The 18,840-nt window shown below is 36.9% G+C and overlaps 3 protein-coding genes across 4 annotated transcripts in view; 1 reads left to right on the top strand and 2 right to left on the bottom strand.

Moving 5' to 3' along the window:
• LOC134747690 (cuticlin-3) overlaps positions 1-18,715 on the bottom strand; it is a 40,767-nt gene extending 22,052 nt beyond the window's left edge. The window contains exons 1-4 of the mRNA XM_063682297.1: positions 18,623-18,715; positions 2,270-2,306; positions 1,793-1,939; positions 1,086-1,133 (exon numbers count right to left, since the gene is read on the bottom strand). Coding sequence (XP_063538367.1) covers positions 1,086-1,133; positions 1,793-1,939; positions 2,270-2,306; positions 18,623-18,639 — 249 coding nt within the window. The 5' untranslated portion in view covers positions 18,640-18,715. The remainder of the gene's footprint in view (positions 1-1,085; positions 1,134-1,792; positions 1,940-2,269; positions 2,307-18,622) is intronic.
• On the bottom strand, positions 7,944-11,081 carry LOC134747700 (uncharacterized). Of its 2 annotated transcripts, XM_063682311.1 has the most exons (3): positions 10,891-11,081; positions 10,548-10,775; positions 7,944-9,244 (listed from the first exon to the last, which is right to left on the bottom strand). In XM_063682311.1, exons 1-3 carry the CDS (start codon positions 10,935-10,937, stop codon positions 8,326-8,328), a joined length of 1,194 nt encoding a protein of 397 aa, XP_063538381.1. In that variant the 5' UTR covers positions 10,938-11,081; the 3' UTR covers positions 7,944-8,325. The 2 variants fall into 2 exon arrangements, with proteins under 2 accessions (XP_063538381.1, XP_063538380.1); XM_063682310.1 differs by having other exon boundaries at positions 10,548-11,081.
• Positions 7,959-10,520, top strand: LOC134747701 (uncharacterized). The gene is made up of 2 exons (XM_063682312.1): positions 7,959-8,289; positions 9,628-10,520. Exons 1-2 carry the CDS (start codon positions 8,157-8,159, stop codon positions 10,437-10,439), a joined length of 945 nt encoding a protein of 314 aa, XP_063538382.1. The 5' UTR covers positions 7,959-8,156; the 3' UTR covers positions 10,440-10,520.
• Positions 18,716-18,840: the final 125 nt, after the last annotated feature.

Raw genomic sequence — 18,840 nt, 5'->3', positions numbered from 1 at the left:
TCGGTTTAGTCAAAACTTTTTGTGATTAAGTGAGAGTAAGGCCATCGGGCTTTTTAAGGTTTTCGTTTTTTTTTAACCCATTTTGTTTATATGCATCAGCTGGAACTCGTAAAGATGTTGAGTGCTGTTTCGAACTTTATTGCTTTCAAATAGAACAACCAATGGGTACCTATGTAATTTACCTATGTTCAACTAATTTCAAATAATTTTTTTAGGCACAGAGATACAAAGCCGATACAAAGTTGTCACAAGTTTCATACCTTCTTCTAATACCATATTTTAAACTAAATTGCAATTCTTTTCTGCAATAAAACATGGGAAAACGCTCTTTTCCAAAAATAAACCAGCTCGGTCAATTTCTCACCAACCTGATTTGATACATTAAGTACTTTGTAAGATACGTACATACATATGTATACGTACAAATATTACTTATTTAAATTCATAGTAACACAGAGGTGTAATAAATCAGGTATGAAAGCTTTCTTAAACGACAGTTGAAGAAGCACCAGCATTGCAATAATTAACTTGGCCCCTGCTCAATAGGACGGTCATGGTACAGATGACTTTCGTAATCTAAGTTTGACATTGAGCTACATAACAATAGAGATTTGTGGGACCATTAAACACTATGAAAGAGTGCATCGTACGGCACACTCATTGTTTAGTATTCGTTGCTTGCGGGGCTGGTACGGGAAGAATATTATCGCGATTTATATACGACAGACACTATCTAAGCCTGTTACATTCATGTAACTTCACACATACTGTTTACAGTAACTTGTAACAATCACAAGTACCTACACGTATTTATACAGTAGTTATTATTTTATAATTGTATGAACTGCTTTATTCGCTCAAATAAAACAAATGAAGGATACACCTAAAAACATATTCATTTTGCATTGCACTAAGCAAACCTAAACTCTAAACATGACGACCGATCGGATGAGTTAGGGTCATACATTTTACCTAGGATGTATATCGTCACCTAGTACTCATCGAACAAGCTTTGCTTAGTTTGGAACTAGGTCGATCTGTGTAGGTTATCCCAAAACATATAAGAAGTATTAATATAAACTTACAGGATCTTGTTCGCTACCATCCGTCTTGAGGGCTTCTCTCGTCTCATTCTGAAAAAGAAAAATAAAAATAAAAATTTATTTGTTTTATTGAGATATTTATTAGCTTTAGATATTGACTGAATGAGGAATTAGTACCTAAATATTTAGTCAAAAACAGATTATAACGCTAGAATTCAGCTTTAACAATTTGTCATTATCTCTTTTCGCCGAAATCAACCACAGCCTCTGCCCGAAGAAGAGCGTCACTGGTACGATCAGCACGCGATACAAGATAACACCTCTTCGACATAATTACATCGAGCGTAACAATAGAGGCTGAGTGCTCAGAATCGTTCAATGGGGTTGGCAACCGTCAAAAGTTTTCTATAGGTGGCGCCAGCATAGGTCTTACCCGTCTCACAGGTCACAGGAGAAAAAATCTATAAAAAAATGAGAATTTGACACAGTTCGTAAGATTGACAGGGTGCCTAGCCAACGTGCCAATCGTTTACGCTTCGTAGCGTAGCCATCTCTCTATAAATCGTCCATATTAGTGCTACAGAGACAGATGTCTCGTTCGCTCCGGAGAGTAAACGAGTAGCACGTTGGCTAGGCACTACGCTGGCACCATGTGTACTACATATAAATACTTTGACCGGCCAACCCCATGAACTGAAAGGGCTGACAGATTTTACAGAGGTCTCCTAAGGGCTTATATAAGCACGTACCTTTGCGACAGACGTAACTGAGGGCTCCAGAGGGTCATCTCCGGACCCTTCGTGTACTTCGGTGGAACTGGATGAGCTGATAGACACAACGGAGATCTCCGTCGATGCCTCCGAGGAATCTTCGTGAGGCACCGCGCAGTCAGCTTGCTAAGTACAAAGACTTGTTAAATATTACACTTTTTCTAGGGGCTAAACAAATTGCAATGGGGAGCGACGTCTAGCAGAGAAAAACTTTTCAACACACCAAATGACTTTTCCTTAGAATTCTGTCACTCTTAGAATTTACACGCGTGCATCGTTAAATCTTCCTAATCGGTGTGCCGGTGTCCTTTCTCAACCCAATAATAGGGCCAAGATTTAATGTCCAGAATTATCAACTTTTATTGTCTGAATAGGTTGAAACTTTGGGACAAGTATTGTTTTATTCACTGGACATATATATACATCGGGTACGTGCGTAAACATTAAGATACTCACCCTGATGGCTAGAAGAACACTGCAAATCACGAGCCACCTGGAACAATAAACACTGCTTCAAATACAGTTCAGGAAAATACCTACATTACGTACACTCATTTATAAGTTAACGTACTCATCCTACAATCGTGTCAGTGTTATTATTTTATTAGTATAGATGAAGAAGAAAGCTATGGATGAAATGAACAGGCGTTTGGCAAATATCAGCTCTATTTCTAAAGCTATAAGAGCGTTTACGTAGGCTTTCAGTTAGGTCGTAGGTACTCTACAAATTTTATCCTATGTTTGATGTTCTACGTTTGTGTAATATTTCAGAAATGGACTTTAGGGTACAAGGATCAAGATTCCTATTATATAGTATCCAAAGAACTTGCCAAGAATGAAATTATTCGATTAGGTTCAATATCGGAGCTTCTGGGTAATTGCAAGGTAGTTCCAGCCGCAGGCAAATCACTTATTCAGTTTAAACCAGTATAAGTTCGCATGTCCAAAAAAAGAGACAAACTCTAGATATCTAAAATTATTTTTGAAATCAGTGTCAAAGAGTATAATAATGTCGATCAGTGTGTTGATGTATAATAGAAGAGATTTTATGATTTATTTTGCGGCTGTCATTGTCACCTGACAGTTTTGGTTGTCATTGTCACCTGACGATATGCAATGTTGCGACGTCACTGACCATAATACTCGTAAGGTGATTTGTGTTCACAAGATGCATAATTTAGTTATCCGTAAGTAGTAGGTACCTACCTTACAACATCAACACTATTAACTAACAGTTCGTAATTTATTTTGCCGAGACATAAGGTCCACCACCGATTGTCACTTAAGAGTAGGTAGGTACCATTTAGTTATTGGAGAATTTACCAGTCTACAGCGTAAGCAAATTACGGAGACCGAGGCGTCAGGGCGTTACGCATGGTTGCCTAAGCGTTCGACTGCTAAGCTTTCGGAATACACGGAGGTCAAAACACGAAGAGATAATGACAGGGCGCGGAATGGAATCAATGTCTACAACGATTGCCGTGATTGTTCGACCACGTGCCGTCGTGGTATTTGAGGTTAAAGTTCTGTGGCGAGATGTTCACTCCAAATTCTGGTAGACTAGAGTCAATAAAGCGTGTGTCATTAGCAAAAGTTCAATAACTCCCAAACGGATGGTGACAACCATGGGAACTTAAAGAGGAAAAGTTCAGCATTCATAACAGCATGCCAGCAAAACATATCGCATTTTTAAGCACGCCAGTTTTTTTTTTTCATCAGACTGTACATAGCAGGAGGTACCTACCTACTCTTAGAGTGCTTAAGTAACAAAATCTTTAATTTATACAACCAAAACACTCTGTTAAAAACCTTTATAGTACAAGCAGTCACAATGGTTACCATTAAAGGCCTACTATATCAATGTTTGGTGATAAAATGCCTTAGTTATAGAACCTTTTGTTACTTGGGTGACCATCGGAGGTGGACCTTATGTCTCGACAAAAAAAAATTACGAGCGGTTAGTTAACAGTGTTGATGTTGGTAGGTACAGTGAGAAAATGAAAATGAATTACATCACGAAACTATGAATGGAATTCATTCATAATTTCTCCATGTAATTTCGAACCTCACTGTAACTACTAGTTACGGATTTGGTGAGCCCCTTTTAGATAAAAAATATGTATCAATGAAAAGTATCAAGTTGATCGATTGATTTGATTTATGAGAAGAGTAAATCTTCTACCAAGACTAAAGTAATCAATTTAAGTAGTACCCATTACCATTTTAGTCCATTCCCGGATTCTTTCACAGGTCTTCTTCAGTTAGTTGGAAGAAGTACGCATTCGCAAATAGCATTTTCCTCAAACTTTATTACCGATAATGGCACATCACCAATATCCTAACATCAGCTTAGCTGATAAAACGACGATACTAAATGGTCAAGGCCGAGATGTGTAAATGTAAAACAGATTTAATTTCGTCCGCAACGGACGCCGTTAGACGCTGGTGTGAAGAATGGACCCTTCGTCATGCCGATTAAAGATTACTACCATCCGTTTCCGCGTTTACTAATTACTTAACTACCTCCTCGAGCGTCATAGCGCATTGTTTTTGACAGCTCGTGATATCGCACGTTCTTATTACCAAGACTCCACCAGACCTGCTAGCATAAGTTGCGTCGCGCGCGACTCCATACATTTAGCGCGACTTCAAGTATGGACTCGCGCGCGAGAACGCAACTCATGCTAGACGGTCAGATCACAAAAATTGCCAACTGTCAGTATATTTTATAAATACAACTCGTGAGGTCAATATGTCATTGTCTTAGTGTAACCACATTCAGAGATATAACCAAGTAACGACCAGTTAACCTAACCTTACCTAACCTAACATGTTTAAGTAGACTAGGCGAAATATTCTTCTGCACTTATTCAAGTATCCTAATATTCCTGATCTATCCTAATTTATACAGAAAGAGCCCGACATTTAAGACATTGACTATTAATTAATATTGACGACGATTCGCCAAACTGACCAACGTAATTAGTGGCGCCAAATGTTGGTGGGAACCTTGTCTTTAGGCACGAGTGGCATAATGAGCTCGTCATCGTTTGTCATGGTTTGATTAGGATCACCGCTGCGAGCCGTCGGGAAGCCCGTCGGTTGGAAATTAAAAAACAAATAAATTGAATACTTAAAATAAAGAAAAATTTACCTTTTATTTCGGACAAGATATCCATATTGCAATATAAATAAATAACTAAACAAATAACATAAATAAATAACTTATATAGAAGCATTCTCCGGATCTAATAATTATTTTCTAATATACCGAATTACCGATTTGCTTAACGCTTTAATATTTACGCGGCAATATGTGTAGCTCGTAATTCAGCATAATTTGCATGGGGTCTTTTTAATGGTCAATTGCTGAATATTACACGTTCAACTGATCCATACCCATAGGGGAATGGATCTGTTAATTTAATATTCAGCAATTTTAGAGGCCAGTCCATTTAAAGGTCATAAATAAAGTCATGATTTCTGTATACAGTTGTTCGAATGCGTCTATAGTCATACATTCAAACAGACTCATAACGGACTCAGTCGGTTAGTTATAGTAAATTACGTTGTTATGACTATATGAAAGCTCACTTTTTAAAGAGTCATCTTTCAATTATGCAAATGACCAAATCTCCACACTATCCAAAGGTTACTTTTAAAACAATGGAATTCACAAACAATTCAATCCAGAGCCGCTCAGCTACGTAGCTATACTCTGTAAAAAAATAATTGCAAGAAAACACCAAGAGTGGTTTGTATTATCTAGAATAATTAAAATTTTAAATTCAACAAATCTCTGGGGTCGGCAACCTTTGGCCGCCGAAGCGTTCACCGAGTATCCTTTATTCGAGAAATTGATTATTGGAGGCGCGACAGCGAATCATTGGTTTTGCGTAAACAGTGGTTTGTCTCAATTACATCAGTTGGCAGTTTACCGAACTTGAGTTCCAATGCTCCACCTGCCTCACGGGCCAGAGAATGTGATCAACTTTTAAGTTAGTCGAGCAGTCACTTTGATACTTTATTTTGGTTCTCAATGATATTTGCCGAAGAAAATAATTATTAGTTAAGTATATCGCCATACATAAGACTTATAATTATTTTCTTCGTGTTCGTAATTCGTGTTATAAATATGTTTTTTTTTTTATCCACGGAAGAAACAATCAATATACAGATTCTTTTTTTTTTGTTTTCGATTTTCTCAAACAATACTTGTGCTTTTGATTTGTTTATTCACTGTTCTCTTTCTTTCTCAAAAGTTAAACAGTAAAGTAAAATATGTTCCACATGTTAAAGCCAAGGCTAAGAGTTCTTTTCTATTTCTGCAAGTTTTACGCCACCATTTTAGTCCACCAATGTACATTTAACACGCATTAAAATACGACTTTTAAACATCCATAAGCTAACAGGTTTATTATCAAACGGCACCTAACCGAACCTACCTTTGCGCCAAGACCTAGAAACAATAGAAGTTTAAAACAGGCCCTAGGCCGGAAAGTGTTGCATTAATGACTGGCCGAGACAAAAGTAGTTAGCGTTAGCACATCGTTAATCAAAGATGAATGGTGGTGTCATAAAGGCGTCATAGCCGTGCCTGATACTGATGAATAAATTATCGCTTTTTCAGGCAATCCGTGTGATGTCCATGAGATATTATTAAATACCACTCAAGAAGAGATATGTGATCTTTTTTAGCACGAAGAATCGAATATGTCCCTCGATATTTATGTCAAACATTTCTAGGTCACAAAATAGAGCTCCCTGACTGTATTTATTTTGATGAATAAAAGTAATTTTAAAGTTGGTGAACGAACGGGGTTGACTAATAGTTACCTGATGTAATTATTTGTTTTCATAGATTTAAGATTTCATAGTCTGTATATAACATAATAATATTTGTAAGAATAAATTATTTATTCTCATTAAAAGAATATAAATATTTTAAAGTTTATTTATTTATTTTGCTAGTCAATAGTCTAACAAGCACCTTATAAATAAGGACTCTACCATGCCGGTGCTTGAAGCACGCAGAAAATGTACGACAACACTGCAGCATCAAATAGCATCAAGTTTTATTTCATGTTGCTATTCCGTTTTGTTATTCCACAAAATATAACGGTTAAAATTAACGTTAAAATTCTCGAATGACGTAAATTCGTGCACACGCTGACTGACTTTAGAACTATCAACAACCTACCGCAGGGCACGCCAACCTAAAATCGCAATGCACCAAATATTGGCCATATCTGAACTCTGACCGGGCGTGACCGCGGTCACAATTAGTCGTAACCGAACGTAACCGATTGTAACCGATTGTACCCGATTCCGAATCGTTAGCTCAGTTATAATCGTTCGATGTCGTGATCGGAGTTGGAGCCGTTACCCGTGCATCCAGTGACACGCGGGCTTTTGCAACTAGATTATTTATTGTTTTTTTCGTCATCATCGAAATAAAAATCCAATCATCGAAAATCCAATCATCTGAGAGCTTACGAACGTCGCTCTCATTAACCAGTACAACAGTCGCCGTGGTCAAAACCGGCCAGGACAGTATGATATGATGCAAGAGCTTAAGAGACGCAGATAATGACATTTCTATTTCCGATGTTTGCGGTAGGTCGTCCTCTTGAGTTTTATGGGGATTTTCTTACTCAGAATTGCTATCACTTTTGATTTGACAAATAAAAATATGACATTTTTTTAGGTTTTTAGGTGCAAATGAAGAATAGACTAGAAACCGATGCCATGGGATTTTGTTCAACCTAAATTGGTTCAACGGTTTTAGCATGAAGAGGTAGTTAACAGACAGACAGAAAGCTTAGTTTCGCAGCTACAAATATAATATATCGATAATAAAATTCGAAGTAGGTACGAATGCCAATTCGTACTTCGAATTTTATTATCGATGAAATCGCTGAAATAAATGCTTGCATTTTTTTCATCCATCAGTACTTTCCCTTGAAAACGTCATTCTCCAAAACGATAACGGTACGCTAAGGCTGCGTTTCGACCAGAGATGTGCGAGGATGCGTTGCGAGGGATGTGTTTGTCATTAACCAATAGAAACGCTTCATTTACCTATCCTCGCTTAGCTTAGCTCTGGTGGAAACAGCTCAGAGAAGCGAGGTTTTTGTACATACAAACGAAGGGAAAGATGTGTGCGAGGAATGTGTTGCGAGGCGGCGTCGTGCGAGGTAGCTAAGCGGTGCGAGGATGCGTAGCGAGGATTCCGGGCGAGCGGGGTGCGGTGAGGCGAGAGCGGAGCGCACGCGATACTGGCCGCTGAGTTCAGTTGGCTCCCGGTTTCCATCATCGATCGGTGTGCGTAATCAGCGTAGTTATGGACGAGAAATTAATTGAAGCGGTTAAAAATTATCCATGTTTATGGGACATTTCTTCAAAATATTACAAATGTAACGAAACAAAGGATGCTGCATGGGGTGAAATTGTGGAACAAATAAAGTTTAAAGACGGTAAGTAGAAAAACTGTTTTTTTTTCAAAGAATATCTTATTGTACACGTGCCGGATGAATTCGTGACGAAATACGAGTATCTTGCCACGACACTTTTCCTTCATTATTAAAATAGGAACAGTATTTTTCTCTAACTTGATTACCATCACTTGTCTCAACGATGATTGGATTGTCAGTAATGGGTCTAAGAGTACCCGTTGGAATTGTTGTTTCGATGGTAGAGAAATAATCGGGCTGTCTTTCTATTAAAAAATTATGCAACACACAAGTGGCTTTTACGACTTTGTCTACTGTTTTTACGTTGCATTCAAAGTCTTTACGGTAAACATACCATTTTCGAGCCAATACTCCAAAAGTGGTTTCCACAATGCGACGTGCCCTCGACAGTCTATAGTTAAATATACGTTTTTGTTCATTTAACTGAACCCGCGGGTATGGGCGCATAAAATTTTCCAATAAAGGGAAAGCCTCATCTCCAACAAACACAAACGGTACTGGTTCTCCTCCTTCATATAAGGGTTCAGGTTGCGGAATATTTAATTGTTTCTCTCTTAACAATCTTCCGAAAACACTATCATCGAAAATTCCAGCATCACTGAATCTTCCCTGGGATCCTACATCAACCATTATAATCTTTCTTTTTGCATCAGCTAAGCACATTAACACTATAGAAAATCGATGTTTATAATTAAAAAAACATGATCCAGAATTTGCAGGACACTTGACATAAACATGTTTACCATCTAGAGCTCCCAAACAGTTTTTAAACTGCCATAGCTCTCCAAACTCTTTTGCAATTCGTTTCCAATCATCTTCAGTGGGTTTTGGTATGACAAGAGGTTGTAGTACCAGCCAAAGGGCATCACAAACTTCGACTACAATCCTCGACACAGTTGAGACTCCAATTCTAAAATTTTCTGCCAATCTATGAAATGACAGACCCGTTGATAAATACCTGAAAAAAAAACGAACGTGTTAAAAATATAGGTGATAATCAGGGTTCCGATAAAATTGCGACATTGCTATCAATAATATGGACATGACTCCAAATTTGAATAAATAAATTAATCATTCAATCATAATTTAAAAAAACCTGTTTTAATTAATTTTCAAGTCGAGGGTAATAAAGCTACTTGTGTTAGTATTTATTATAATCTGTTGCAGTTTTTTTTAAATTTTGATTGATCGATTAATTAATTTATTCATATTTGGACTTATGTCCATATTATTGATAGCAATGTCGCAATTTTATCCGATTTCTGGTGATAATGATAAAATATGTGTTTATAACAAGTCAATACACGTATTGATTACCAATCATACGTTTTGTTGTTTCAGTTCAAAGCGCAAAATCTCGTTGGAAACAGCTACGGGACAGCCATCGCGACGCCCTTAAGAGGCAGAAAACAAAAAAAAGCGGACAGTCTCCACGAAAAATACGTGAATGGAAGTATCAAAAGATCATGGAATACCTTTTGCCGTACATGTCAAATAGAGAGAGGGACTCAAGTTTGGAGAATACTATTCTATCACAAAAAACAGATGATTCAAGTTCTCAAACTTCCAATAAAAGCAACGATGATTTAAGTCTGCGAAGTGAAATAGCGTCTCAAAATTCCAATAAAAGCAACGATGATTTAAGTCTGCGAACTAAAATAGCGTCAACGTCCGATGTTTCATCCTCATCAAAGAAGAAAAAAGAAGATGATTTATCATGCATATTGAATAGACATCTAGAAAATCAGGAAAATTTTCGAAAAGAAAGACAAGAATTAAAAGAATTCTTAAAACCAACGGATCACGATGATATTGATTTGTTCTTTCTTTCAATGGCAAAAACATATAAAAAACTACCTGATTATCTACAAGTTCCTTTAAAAAGGAAACTTTTTAATATTATATCCGAAACTGAGGAATCTTACGTAATGTCATGGTATAATCCAAATGGTGGTTATAATGGTGGTTATTCTACTTGCTCTGGTAGCGATACAAATAACATGATAGGCCGGATGGAAACACCGTCGTTACAACTGGAATCTGAATTGACTAATAACGTGGTAGGCCAGATGGAAACACCGTCGGAATCTGAAGCTACTAGCATGCTGCCAAAACCAACACCACTGGGATCAGAAAAAAACCATTTCCCGTGAAGAATATAATTGATTACATCTTCTATTATAATAAATGATTATTTTTTGTACTAATTACTACGATTTAATAAAAACAAACGAATTTAAAAATAAAACGTTTTTACTTACTTCAAACATATTGCTATCCTTTCCTTAGCTGATATACAGTCTCTGAAGTGGGTGTCATTCTTCTTGATAATATTCTCAATTAAATTGAATAATATTTCAAAGGTATTTCTAGACACCCGATAAGAATTTTCGAATGTTTCATCATCAGCCGTGGCGAAAAAAGTAAAAAATTCTCCATGTTGTCGATGAAATTTTATATGGTTTCGTATCCAAAATCTGTGACGTCTTCTGTGTGTCAAAAGAGTAGAAATAAATTCTGTATTCTCTGCCTCCATTTCTTCATCGCAAATTGATAAATATAAAAGTATTTTTCTCCGCTGATCCATGCTACACATCTATCTACCTCTGAGACTGTCCAGTGACTACGCTCGTGTCCGTCGGCCAACACATCCTCGCACCGCTCGTAGCCTCTGTCACCTCCTCGTTACACAGCCTCGCGCCGCTCAGCCGCCTCGCACATCTTTGATGGAAACACTCACACCGTTACACCTCCTCGTTACACAGCCTCGCGCCGCTTAGCTACCTCGCACATCTCTGGTCGAAACGCAGCCTAAAGCTGCGCACGCGTTTATGTCTACGCCTCGCGCGCTAAACGATTACCCATTTACTTACGCTAAGCAAAACTTTCGGTTCCGACACAGTTGTTACTTGTTATGGGTGGTGAGATTCAAAGGAAATTGAGCTGTAGGCACAGTCAAGGAATTTACAGGCACAAAAAGGAATCATTTCTGTATCATTTCATACCTTATCACAGTGACAATCAACATGAAAACCGCTTAAGGGCCTGCGGTCGCAGCATGGTTCCATTTTTATCACCTGTCACTATCCCTGTCACTTTCGCACTTACATACTTGCTAGTCTTGTTAGAACGTGACAGGCATGGTGACAGGCGATAAAAATGCTACCGTGCTCAGCCCGCTGCTATCCCTAAATTCAAACTCAAACAAACACTCCAGTTACAATCAACACACACCTAATAAAAACATACTACACTACACGAAGTGAAGCAGTTTTTAGCCCGTAGGCGGCTGGGCACCATTCCCAGCTGAGTCGGACATAACCGTCGGTACAGGGCCGGCGGTATACATACATGAGTATTCTCTCCCTCACCGCAAAAAAAATGAAAACCGCTAAGGATCTGAGATTATTATCCCTATTGATAATTTTACGTGCTTTCCTTTGACCCTGTCAATGATTTCCCAAGAGACAGTATGAGGTACTTCAACAAGTATTGTAGGTACGTTGAAAGGTTAGCATTCAACACCGTTGAAGTTTTTTTTTTTTTTTTTTCTTAATTTTTATAGAGGCTTCCGTACACTCGTGGTGACGATGCCAGCCTCATAGGGGAGTTCACGTGTGTAACTAACCTTCAGACCTAAGTTCCAGATATTTTTTATAATATGTAAACATTTTCTCAGCACCTTCTGATAGCGGTTGAGAAAGCAAGCTATTCAAGGATAATGCGCTGTCCAAAATATTTCCTAAAATGTTTTTCCGCTCGACTTGGCCTCTAGTGCATTCTATAAATATGTGGACTAGGTCTTCTATTCTGTTACAATGCTCACACAGGTTTGTATCTCTTTTTTTCATGAGGTGATAAAATGTATTACACGGAATATGTCCCGAACGCAGACGTAGTGCACACGTTACCGTCCCTCTAGCAAGTCTGGCACCATCAAACCATGGAACCCAACCGGGTCGTCCTTGAACTACTATACCATATACCCTTTACAACAGAAACTTCTACGAATTTCTTATTCCACTTTTCTAAACATAAGTTCCTTATTTTCGGTATTAATTCTGTTGCATAGGGCTTACATGCAAGGTCTGTTCCTTTATGAATGGATTCATGTGCAAAACTATCAACAATTTCGTTACCTCTAATACCTACGTGTGATGGAATCCATTGAATTTTGACACATATATTTTTATGTTGCAGCTCGTTTATCATTTTCAGTGCTGCACGCATCCATGAGCTAAAATGTTTACCACTGACGTGGCTGTTGCAAAATATTTCATTTATACATACGATACATGTTACTATAGTCTGCATCTTCTCAACTGATTTTTACGCTTAAGACGGTAATCTGTTAAACAAAAGTCATTATCTCTTTTGTGCGAGCGGCTTTTGTTTAACAGATTACCGTCTTAAGCGTAAAAATCATTTGAGAAGATGCAGACTTTAAATGAGCAGCCGAGTTTTGGGAGCAACCCAAATAATAAAAGTTGCATTTATTGACCGAAGCGTTAGCGAAGCATGCACTCAGGCATGTCCGGATGTTCTTCTCTACAGGTCGCAATTCTTAACCAATTCTCGTGAAATTTTGTGACCAGATTCTATGATTATATAGATTTTTTTGTCGATCGTTTTTAAATTTTAAAAATGCGTAAATTGGCATAAAGGACCATTGTTGTGAGTTCACGGTGATAATGACAACGAACTAAGTATTTTTCACTTTTACATATTCTAAGCTTAACTTAAAACTGAATGAATGAATGTATGACTCCGCCATTTTGTATAATTTCCAAAAACTGAACTACCAAAAAAACCGGCCAAGTGCGAGTCGGACTCGCGTTCCAAGGGTTCCGTACATTAAACAATTTAAACGATGTATTTTTTATGTGAAACGTGAGTGAAATGTCTTTAAAAAACCCGTAGGGGTCGGGTCAAAAACTAAGTAATTAAGTCCGACTCACACTTGACTATAGTAAAGAACTATTTTGTGTATTTTTTTCAAAATTTTAGACCCAGTGGTTTCGGAGATAAAGTGGGTGGGAACGGTAATTTTTGCCTATTTCCTTGAATAACTTCTAAACTGTTCATCCTGAAATTATAAAAAAATATATTTGCGATTCTCACAATGAGCTCTTTCATTTTATATGTAACACAGTAGTTTGAAAACTTTATTTTTTAATTTTCCCCCCAAAAGTGGCCCCCATGTTTAAAATTTTTTTGTTTACGTTACATATATGTCCGTCTTTGGGTCACAAACTTACATATATATGTATACCAAATTTCAACTTAATTGGTCTCTACTAGACCAAATTCGGAGAAAATAGGCTGTGACAGACGGACGCACAAGTGATCGCATAAGGGTTCCGTTTTTTTCCTTTTGAGGTACGGAACCCTAAAAACTATTTAATCATCGAACCTGCTTACAAAATTTCACGAGAATCGGTTGAGAATTGCAACGAGTAGAGGAGAACATCCGGACATACGAAAACATTTTTGCCCAAGCTGAAACGGAGACCTTCGCTGACGCTCGGTCAATAAAAAATCAAACACGTGTAATGCACTTTTCGGCCTCGCACCGCTTACGCTTCCTCCTGGCCTCGCTCGGCTTCCTATGTAACACATCCATAACGCATTTCGAAAATGGCATTTCTTTTTTCAAAAATAAATCTACATTTTATATACAAGTTTTAATCGCTGACTATATTTTTACTATTTTTCTTTAGAAAGTTTACTATTTAAATTTACTTTTCCCCTATTTCTAATATTCTGGATTCCAACTAGGGATCAAATCAAATTATTTTTATGAAATATTTTGATTTGTGTTTTTTTAAGTATATAGTCATAGTCACACTACTATATATCAATTATAAACTGAAATAGATATCATACACAAAAGATTAAGAGAAATTCTGGATTCATTAGTAAACGTATCTACTTATTATTCATACAAAATCAATTTATAATTTACTAAAGAATATCCTGAAACTATGCGGTAGATACCTATAATACATTTTACCTCAATCATGAACGGTAAAGAATAATGTTTCAAAAATAACGTAACAACAACAATAAGTAATATATATTTTCTTTGATACCTTGATAAATGAAAGGTGTTCAAGGTCATATTTTTGACCTCCTTTTAAACACCACCAATCCTGATAAAGTAACTCTTTCTGCCTCTTTGCCTGTCTGTTGCCTCTTCACGCTTTTTACACGGCCAAACCATTTTATCTGGGCCCACTGATTACCAGTCCGCCAGACGATATCAGCCTGTCAGTTAGAACAAAAAGTTGACAGTTCCGAACAACTGACAGGCTGATATCGTCCGGCGGACTGGTAATCAGTGGGCCCCTTTACACTTTGCAGTTGTTTTTGAGTACCTAGGTAAGACATGATCTGGCATTTTTTTTTGTAGTGATGCACTGGACTTTTTTCCAAAATAGGTAAATTTAATGTTCTTCCTACTAGAATCACGAGCTCCTTCGTTCGTACTAGGAGGAAAAAAGCGTCCCAATTTTTATTTTTCCATTCCGTTACCATTTTTCAAACACTTTGCAAGGCCGAGCACGGCGGTAACGAAACGGAAAGTACGTAAAATGTATGAAAATTTTGGGACATTGTTTCTTTCCTAGGAGCATGGAATCAGCTCATAATTCTAGGCACAAATAACATTAAATTTACATATCCTAAAATAAAGTCCAGTATCACTATAGAAAAAAATGCCCCATCATCAAAATACTTACGCTACTAATATTATACTTTTACATTTATAATATTAGTAGCGTTTAAGTGTCCTTACAAATTCACCCATATATTTGGCATTCGCTAATCGTCGTAAACGTGCGTGTGCGCACCGGTGCGTGGTGCGCGCCGTTACACCACGCGTCGGGTGACATCGCGGGCTCTTCGCACCTCATCTCTATTATACTGTAATAGTAACACGCTTTGACAAGAGCGGGCCATTCTGCTATCCTTGAGGCCTTTTCAAACTTGCATTCTAACATCGAAATGATATAAATCATGTCATTTCGCTCATACTTGAACGCACATGTATTGGCGCGAGAAAGACACACGGGTAATTGATAACAAAATCACATCATTTTGATCGTCAAAATGTAAGTTTAAATTGGCCACTTTTTACTGTCCGCTGTTGAAAGTTGAATGTGAATTCGAAGGACTAACACACTGTGACATTTGAGGACATTTAGTAACAAAAAAATAAGTTTCTGGCACAAATGTAAATGCAAAATAACTTGTAAGAGATAGGTAAATAATGTAAAAAGGTAAGTAAATATTACTATAAAAGAACAAATAATTACAAAATACAATAACCAAAAACATAACACAACCTATATAAATATCCCTCATATTACATACATGTAATCATCTCAATAAATTTAATCATAGATAAATTCCCACTCAAAAAGGTAAGTACTCGAATATTTCTGCAATACAAAATTGGCATCACATCACTACACTGCAATACTCGATTAGATGCATTATATGTATAACAGTTATTTTAGTTTCCTCCACTCGACAGGTCACCACTAAAATATAAAGAAATGCAGCGATCCCCTTTATTCACCCACTCTACTCATCAACACTAATCATACTTATATTAATTATAATAAATTCCATTCTCTCTCTCTATAATTCTAATATAAATTATAAGAATATTTAAATACAAACTTAGAAACAAAACTCAAGGATATTTTCAGAAATTATAAAACTATATTAATAAGTAAATTCTTCTTCTTGGATACTATAGATGAGGTTAAATAATGATTCAGTTATCCCTTAGTACACTTACACCCCCTTAAATGAATCTATATTAAGCACCCCCTTAATTCTAATTCTTTTTTTCAAATTTTCACCCTTTTCTACTGACAAACTTAGCTTACCAGACTATATGTATAGTAGGCATGCAATCTTGTAGCCCTTAACAAAACCTTACAATTACTAAGACAAATTAAAAGGCTTATTATTAACCGGGCATGTAAAATATTAGACAGGAACTTTCATTGGGCATATAACAATGTAATTTGGCCGTTCATTAATATTTTAGAGCGTAAAAATGTATATTAGCTTGACCGGATAAATACGTGCCAAATTAAAAGAAGGACATGTAAGGACGATATGTAATAGGATTTGCCTAAAAAAAATACACAAAAAATGAGTTTATAAATCTCTGAGGTCACCACGCAAATTCGGAGTAATCTCAGAGTATTGGAAGTGAGGGCAAATGCTTTTTACAGCGATCAACCATGGCGGGGCCGCGAAACTAGTTTTTGAATTCTTTTTCGTGTGGTAAATCATTCATTGATTGTTTGTGGTAAGATTTTTGGGTTTGTGGACAGAATAGGTAATAATAACAGTTAATCAGAATGGTTTCAAAGAAATGTTTACAGCTAAGAAATGTAACACTTTCCATTGTATTTGAATATCAGTGGTTTTCAGTTTTTGTTTGTATAGCTTAATTTAGGGTATCTAATGTATCTATTCTTGGCCTGGCCTTACTTCTTAGAATGTTCGATTTGGTTGGAGCAGATAATTACTTTCGTTAACACTTTTCCTAGTTTCGTTGTGTATCGAAAAGTTTCGGCACGTCAACTTTATAGTTTATACACAACATCACGTCATCATCATCATCTTATCACAACGTTCGTTTTTAGGGTTCCGTACCCAAAGGGTAAAAACGGGACCCTATTACTAAGACTCCGCTGTCTGTCTGTCTGTCCGTCTGTCACCAGGCTGTATCTCATGAACCGTGATAGCTAGACAGTTGAAATTTTCACAGATGATGTATTTCTGTTGCCGCTATAACAAAAAATACAAACAGAATAAAATAAATATTTAAGTGGGGCTCCCATACAACAAACGTGATTTTTTTGCGTAATGGTACGGAACCCTTCGTGCGCGAGTCCGACTCGCACTTGGCCGGTTTTTTATTATCATTTAACGAGCAAAAACTTTTTTTACCGGGGTAAGCATAAAGTATGCATTTTTTTTCACAGGCGATGCAGCTTGGCACGATTGATCCTTAGGTCAAAAAAAGCTGATTTGGCCCGGTAGCCACGAAATCGTACCGTGGAAACCCCCCAAAAAAGGCGGGGTGGAGGATCGGTTCCCCAGGGCCTCTCTGTGCTAAATTTCTGGATGCTCTTGGCAACTAGGGCAACTATATATCATTTTCTTATAATTTTGGGACGAGGAATATATTTTTGAAATAATTATTCTTACCTTCTCATACAAAAAAAAAAATGATTTTCGCAAATAATTAAAATAACGTGTAATGTTTTGTCCAATTTTGGCCTTTACAACCACGGTGTGGCGATTTTCACTTTACTCACACTCAATTAGACAATTTAGCCCATTTAGGCCAGGAAATGAATGCTCAACAAAAATTAAAGAGGGAAATGCTTGAAACACAATTTTTGCGCCGTCACAAACGTTGCGGAAGTTTTCCTTGCTTCGATAGAAATTTTATCACGGCACGATATTCAATTTGCCTAATGGCCGCACGTTTATTCCGAAATAATTTGTTTGAAGGGAAGGATATCTTTAAAACAAATGACGGTTTTGAATTGACATTTATATTTTTTTTTTCTAAAGAGTTCTCATACCAGATAAACAAAGAGGTTTTGTACCATTTTACCTCGTTCTACTTCATTTCGCGAATAATTGTACCTCCCCTCGTAGCGTATCACTGGTCAGGGTGCGTAGACAAGATGCCAATCGTTAACGCTCCGTAGACCAATTCGAACAATGAGATACGTCATTTACTAGTTCTAGAAACGATATGGATTAGATATGTCAGTGTCAAAAATAACATTTTTGTTTGAAGAAACGTCATTTTTGAGACTGATATATCTAATCCATATCGTTTCTTGAACTAGTAAATGACGTATCTCATTGTTCGAATTGAGTGATAACTACGCTACGCTACGCTACGGAGCGTGAACGACTTCTTGTCTACGCACCCAGTCTTTTTCGTCAATTTCACTGATTAGAAGTTTCATGTCAATACGACTAGTTAAAAGTCGTATTGCAAGGTTTTATCACATCGTATGTTAGTCCGTTAAAATATGTTACTTTATTCATAAAGTAGAAAACTGATAATTAATTACATTATTCTAAGTCCAAAAATATGAAAATGTATTTTAATTATTTAAATGTTTATATTTTATAAATAAAATGAAATGATCCACTTGTTCAGTTCATAATTATCTACTAGACCTTATAATTTTCAGTTCAAAAACAGCACCAATCAATCAATTGTATTTATGTATGTTAGTAAAATAAAAACTGCAAATTCCTTGAAATTTCATACTCCACTTACCTCACACTTAACACCATTTTGCACACACTTGGCGTTTCTCACTTGTCATAAAACTGTCATATATCGCCACTGACACAATTAAAAAAGTAAATTAAAAACAAAACTAACTTTTTAAATTTAAAGAACGCGGGAAAATTTTCAGCCGCGCGCGGGAAAAGTCGAGCGCGGAGAGCGGGCGGTGTACGCTCGTCTCGGCTCTCTGTGTTCGAATGTTGGCT

The sequence above is a fragment of the Cydia strobilella genome, chromosome 15 (genome assembly GCF_947568885.1).
Source record: "Cydia strobilella chromosome 15, ilCydStro3.1, whole genome shotgun sequence".
Classification (NCBI taxonomy): Eukaryota; Metazoa; Arthropoda; class Insecta; order Lepidoptera; family Tortricidae; genus Cydia; species Cydia strobilella.
The sequence above is the reverse complement of the archived record's forward strand: the minus strand, read 5'-3'. Positions and strand labels throughout refer to the sequence as shown.